General features: G+C 43.7%; 1 protein-coding gene across 1 annotated transcript in view; it reads left to right on the top strand.

The window, feature by feature from the left end:
• The first annotated feature begins 349 nt into the window (after nt 1–349).
• The window catches only part of Simc1 (SUMO interacting motifs containing 1), a 77,996-nt gene continuing 72,345 nt past the window's right edge, over nt 350–6,000 (top strand). Inside the window, exon 1 of the mRNA XM_047555282.1 lies at nt 350–574. Within this exon, the coding sequence (XP_047411238.1) occupies nt 446–574 (129 nt within the window). The 5' untranslated portion in view covers nt 350–445. The remainder of the gene's footprint in view (nt 575–6,000) is intronic.

Here is a 6,000-nt window from a genome sequence, read left to right as displayed (position 1 = left end):
TAAGCTCTCTTCTGAGAGAGGAGGCAGATTACACCTCCACCAGGCAGGGGCTGGGAACACCTCACTTCACACTTTCAATCGGAAGCAGCTGGCTCAGCCCCGCATCTCAGCGCCTCGTCGTCCACCCCCAACACCAGCCCAAGCCAGCTGCAACTCGTTTTCTTCTTTTTTTCTCCTCGGGAAGGGAGGAAGGGTGCTGCCGCCAAGCACAACAACCGTGGCCCTGACCCAGCCGCCCGCGGCCCGGCGGTGGGCGGGGCCCCGAAAAGTGGGCGGGGCGAGTGTGGCGAGGGCGGGACTAGGGATGGAAAGGGGCGGGGCAGGCGGGGGATGTCCCGGGTTGCCGCCGCCTCGGTAGCTTCAGCAGCAAGAACCGAAGTCGCCGCTGCCTCTGCCGCCTGGGTCGCCGGCCGCCCGCGCGCTGGCTTAGCCGGGGCCCGTAGCCATGGAGGACTTTATCGTGATCTCGGACGACAGCGGCTCCGAGAGCTCCGGGGGGACCCGCTCGGGCCGGGCGCGGCGGCTCCGCCGGGCCCTGTCCCGGACCCCTGGCGCGCTGCCCCGCCGGACAGTGGTGAGTGAGCGAGCCGCTGTTCGCCGAGCCCCGTAGTGGCCCGACGCTCGGGCCTCTCATGGTCCCGACCCTCGGCCGGCCTGCTGCGCCCTACACCCCAGCCGCCCACCGCTCAGCGCCTCACAGCTGCAGCCACTTCCCGCCTTCCCCGCTTCGGGCCTCGAGGAGCGCGGCGGGGCTGGGCCGGGGCGGCCAGGCCTCCGGGCTCCGCGCTGAAACCCGAGTGGGCTACGGCCGGAGAGCGACGGGCGGCCGAGCACATGGACGATGTCCTGGCGCGCCTGGTGCGGGGGTTGCCAGAACCGGTGGCAGGAGGTGGTCTCAGGCCACCCTGGCCGCGGACGTTCACAGAAATTTGGCTGGGGGTAGATTTGGTGGGGGTCCTGGCCAGGCCGCGACTGCGATCCGGACCTCGAGGCAGGGACGCGGGAGCGCGTAATTGTTTGGCTTGTGGTGGGCACAGATGTGTGCAGGGAGGTAACAGGAGCCCAGGCTGGGAGGGAGGGAAGTACGGGCCTGGGCCAGATGGTGGCCGCGCTCCAGGGCCTGGCCACGGAGCAAGGGGCCCGATTTTGGAGTTGTGGAGGGCGATTTATTTCGCTTAGCAAACACGTACCAAGCCCTGAGGGAATGCGCGGGGTGGCGGGGTTACGTCCTATACTACTGCTTTTAACCCCAGCTCCTTTATCTTTGTTCTTCTTGCTGTTGTGGTGAATAAAATATCTATGGTTCCTGCCTTTCCAGAATCCTCCACAGATATTTATTGAACCCTACTATGGGCCAGATGTTATAGGGCTGAGGATACAATGGAGAATACAACATTCGTGGTCTCTGTCATGGAAGGTGATATGTTCAACAAGTGGTTATTAAGTACTTAAGGGGTGGAAAGTGGACAGTTTTGTTTCGTTTTGTTTTAAGCAGAACACCTCCAACAATCTTTCCAGCCTCCCAAAACCATACCTCAGGAATAAAAGAATCATCAATCTGATTTTATGTGTATAGATCTTACAGTTTAAGGAAAACACAGTACTTCTTATCTTTGGAGACAAGTCTCCTAGCTTCCTCTCCATCATTTCCCTTCCCAGAAAGTCTACAGTCCCTGAGCCTCCACTGTGAACCCCTTTCTTCTGTGTCCCAGGCACAGTGCTAAGTGCTAGGTGATCACTACAGAATGAATGGCATGCAAACAGAGTGTTGAGGTTGCCATGGTTCAAGCAAGAGGGATTCTTAGTACACCTCAGTAAAGAATCTAGTTGAATTAGACAGACATGATTTTCAAAGGAGAAATGACCAACCTTCATTAGTGAATGGATGTACTTAGTGCTGTGGCAGTGTGTGAGAGATAATAGAACCATAATAATTACTTGTTGGATGAAAGAGAGTGGTTCAGATAGACATTTGGGGATTTTTTTGTTGTTTTTGTTTTGGTACTGGGGATTAAACTCAGGGGCACTTGCCACTGAATTACACCCCCAGCCACTTTTTTTTTTTTTTTTTTTTTTTTTAAATAGAGTCTCACTAAGTTGCTGAGGCTGGTTTCAGAACTTTTGATCCTGCCTCAGGCTGCAGAGTCTCAGGGATTACAGGATTGTGCCACTGCACCCAGCCACATAGATGTCTGATGAGCAAGCTCAGGGAAGAGGAAATATTAAATTCAGTTAGGACCCACTGGATTTAAAGTGCTGATGGGAGGCTGGTAGTGCCTGGTAGACTCAGAAGCAGGATACTTGCAAGTTCCAGGCCAGCCTTGCAATTTAGCTAGATCCTTTCTCAAAATAAAATAATTATTTAAAAATAGGTCTGGGAATGTAGCTCAGTAGTAGAGCACTTACTTAGCACATGCAAGGCCATGGGTTTGATCCCCAGCACCTCAAAAATAAAGTGCTTATGGGAAGTGTAGATGAATGTGATCAGCTTTCAGGAGTTAACTCTAGAGAAAAGTCAGGACTAGAGAGATTTAGCACTTTTCTGAATAGAAAGGAGTATTGAAGTTCTCATAATGACTGAGCTCATTGAGGAGGAAAAGAGTATATAGAGAAAAAAGGTGGAAGGAAAAAATACTGCAAAGTAACTCGCAACTACCTTTACTCTAAGTACCTCCTCTTTCCTATTGCCTTTTTCTCAGTTCTCCTTTGATTTTGTCCTCTTTACCATCTTCCTTTCCACTCGGGTTTTGTTCATTTTCATTCATCTTGGTTCAGCTTCCCTCAATGCAAATGTCATCCTTATCCCAGTTGGGACCCTCAAACCCATATGTCAGTAGACTCTCCCTTCCTATGACCACCCAACCAAGCATTGTCATCTTGAGCCTTTTGAGTTGAATAGGAGTAGACAAGTTCTAAAAAGCAATACCAAATTAAAATCTTCTCCAGATATTTATTCCAGCTTTCTAAAAGCACCAAACTTTGTCTGCTTTTATCTTGAAAATTAGGTAATGGTGGTAGGATAACCATGTAAAGAATCAGAGGCATTGAGACACTTGCAAAGTTATAAAGCCTAAAGCAAATTTTCCCAACTTTTCTGAAAGCTCCAAAGTTAAGAGACCTGTTGAAATCAAGATCCCACACACAGCACCTATGTGAGCTTTGACAAGTTCTATCTTCTAGCATTTCAAGTCTGAGAACATTAATACCTACCTAGTGGGATTATTATGGATTTTTTAAAACTTAGTTGTTTTTCTTATTAGTGCATTAGAATTTTACAACATAGTGGAGTTTGTTGTTTTAGGTTTTTAATGCGACAATGCAAGGAAAGTGTCCAGCAAAAACGGTGATTTTTGGTACTTTTGTGTTGTTTCTAAGCCAAGTCTATGAAATAAAAGAAGCAAGTTTTATATATTTTTCTTTTTGACTACAGGAAATAACTTGCTTGAATTCAGGCAATCACAAAGCCATCAGTTGTAACTGACATTTCTGAGCTGGGTAAGGTGGCACACACCTTAATCCCAGCTGCTCAGGAGATTGAAGCAGGAGGATTGCAAGTTCAAGACCAGCTTGGACAATTTAGGAAGACCCTGTCTCAAAATATAAAATAAAGACAACTGGGTCAGTGGTAGAGTTCCCCTGAGTTCAACACCCCCCACCCAGTACCAAAAGAAAAGACATTTTTGAACTCCTGGTTCTTAACATATGCTTTAATCTTCATTGAATTAATGAAATGTGCCAGTGTTTTTGATAGAACAGAACATTTTCAGATAATCTTTTAATTTTGGTTGAAGCTAATTATAACAAATTTAGAAATATATGAACAGCATTAAAATTGTCCTTAATTTCACTGTCTCGAGATAATCAGTGTTAAATTTTGATATGTTTGTCTTTCTTTTACCTGCAAATGTGTATGTACATCCATATATGCCTATGTGCTCCCCCCACAATAGTTGATTTTGCCAAAATGAAGTCTTGCTGTACATGTGGGGTTTTTTACCCTGCCTTTTTCTCTCATGTTTTTAAATTTATTTCCATTTTAATAGATATCTTCATCAATACTTTAAAGTATTTCCTTGTGCAGATTTATGTTACATTTATGATCTATTAAATCATACCTTCATTTCTAAATTTTCTCTATTATAAACAACCCAGTATGAAATTTCCTCATGATCTTTGTTCATTTTTTACTTAGTATGAGTCCCTTTTAGAGGCAAGATTCTTGAGTCAAACAGCATACCCTACTTTCTGAGCTTTTGATATATATTGACAGATTTCATACAGAAATTGTGCCCTGTTCTCATCAAACATACCCTTTTCACCAGTACCTAGTCACACCTAGGTATCTAAAGTTTCTTCAATAACTATTTATTGAGTACTTACTATATACCAGGCACTCTTTTTAAGTGCTGTTAATTCATTTGTGAGCAAACCCAAGTCCCTGCCCTGATGGAGATTTCATTTTAGTTGGGAGAGATTGTAAACAGTAAATAGCCCCATAAATGTAATGGCAGATGATTTACAGAGTACAGAGTGTTAGGAAGAAAAATAAGGTATTTTTGTTTTTTCTAATCTTTGCTGATTGGATAGCCAGATTCTGTGAACTCTTGTGGCTTTGATTAAATGTTTTTCAATACCAGGGATTGAATCCAGGAGCACTTTACCACTGATCTACATCCCCTGGCAGCCCTTTTAGTTTTTATTTTGAGAAAAGGTCTCACTAAGTTATTTGGGGCCTTGCTAAATTGCTGAGGCTGACTTTGAAGTTCCCATCCTCCTGCCTCAGCTCAGCACCCAAGTCCACAGGTGGGTTCCACTGTTTCTGGCTTAATTTTTTTATATGTCATTCATTCAGTAAATATTCACTAAGCACATGCAATGACCTTGGGAACTAGAGATGAACAAGATGGCATGGGGGCTGGGGTTGTAGCTCAGTGGTCGAGTACTTGTCTCACACAGGTGAGGCACTGGGTTCAGTCCTTAGCACCACATAAAAATAAGTAAAATAAAGGTATTATGTCAATCTACAACTGAAAAAAAAAAGATGTCATGGAACTACATTTTATTGGGGAGGGACAGGCAAGAAACTAATAAATGAACAAAATAATAGAAAGTAGGTGGAATAGGGAACATTAGATTATATTTTTAGGAAAGGAATAATATTATGATATATATTTTTTGGTGTTTATCCTCAGTTTCTGATTCACAGCTCCCTTAGCCCTTGTAATTTCCTAAGAAATATTGCTGTTGAGTCACAGTATGCCTTAAGAAAATTGACTAAAGCAGTAAGGGTATCTTTCATTAAATTTTTTGCCTTTTGTCCTTAGTTCTGTTTCAGGACCATACCAGATAATCCTCTGCTATTTGTAACAAGCCCTTTCAAACACATCTTCACCCCTTTAGTTAACGAAGTGATTTTTCCAACTTTTGGTTGGCTTTCTTTAAAGAAGTTTTTTTTTTTTTTTTTTGGTACCAGGGATCGAACTCAGGGGGACTCAACCACTGAACCACAACCCCAGCCCTATTTTACATTTTATTTAGAGGCAGGGTCTCACTGAGTTGCTTAGGGCCTTGCTTTTGCTGAGGCTAACTTTGAACTTGAGATCCTCCTGCCTCAGCCTCCCAAGCCACTGGGATTATAGGCGTGTACTGCTACGCCAGCAAGAAGTTTTAAATTTTTTTTGTAGTTCATTACATCATTCTTTTCCTTTATGATTTCTTTGTTGTCATACTTAGGGCTTTCCTCACTCCCAGGATTTTAAAAATATTTTTACATTTAATCCTTTAATCCACCAGGAATTCATTTCAAAAAAGGGATAAAATGGTAATTTAATTGTTTTCTCTCCAAGCAGTTAACTAGATGTCCCAAAATCATTTATTGAATAATCCATCCCTTTTGCCCATTAGTTTGAAATAGTAATTTTATCAAATAGTAAACTTATATATTTTTGTTTCTGCTTATGGACTTTGTTTTATGTCAATACATGTTGTTTTAATGATAAA

Source organism: Sciurus carolinensis, chromosome 6 (genome assembly GCF_902686445.1).
Source record: "Sciurus carolinensis chromosome 6, mSciCar1.2, whole genome shotgun sequence".
Lineage (NCBI taxonomy): Eukaryota > Metazoa > Chordata > Mammalia > Rodentia > Sciuridae > Sciurus > Sciurus carolinensis.
This window is presented reverse-complemented; position numbering and strand designations above follow the sequence as displayed.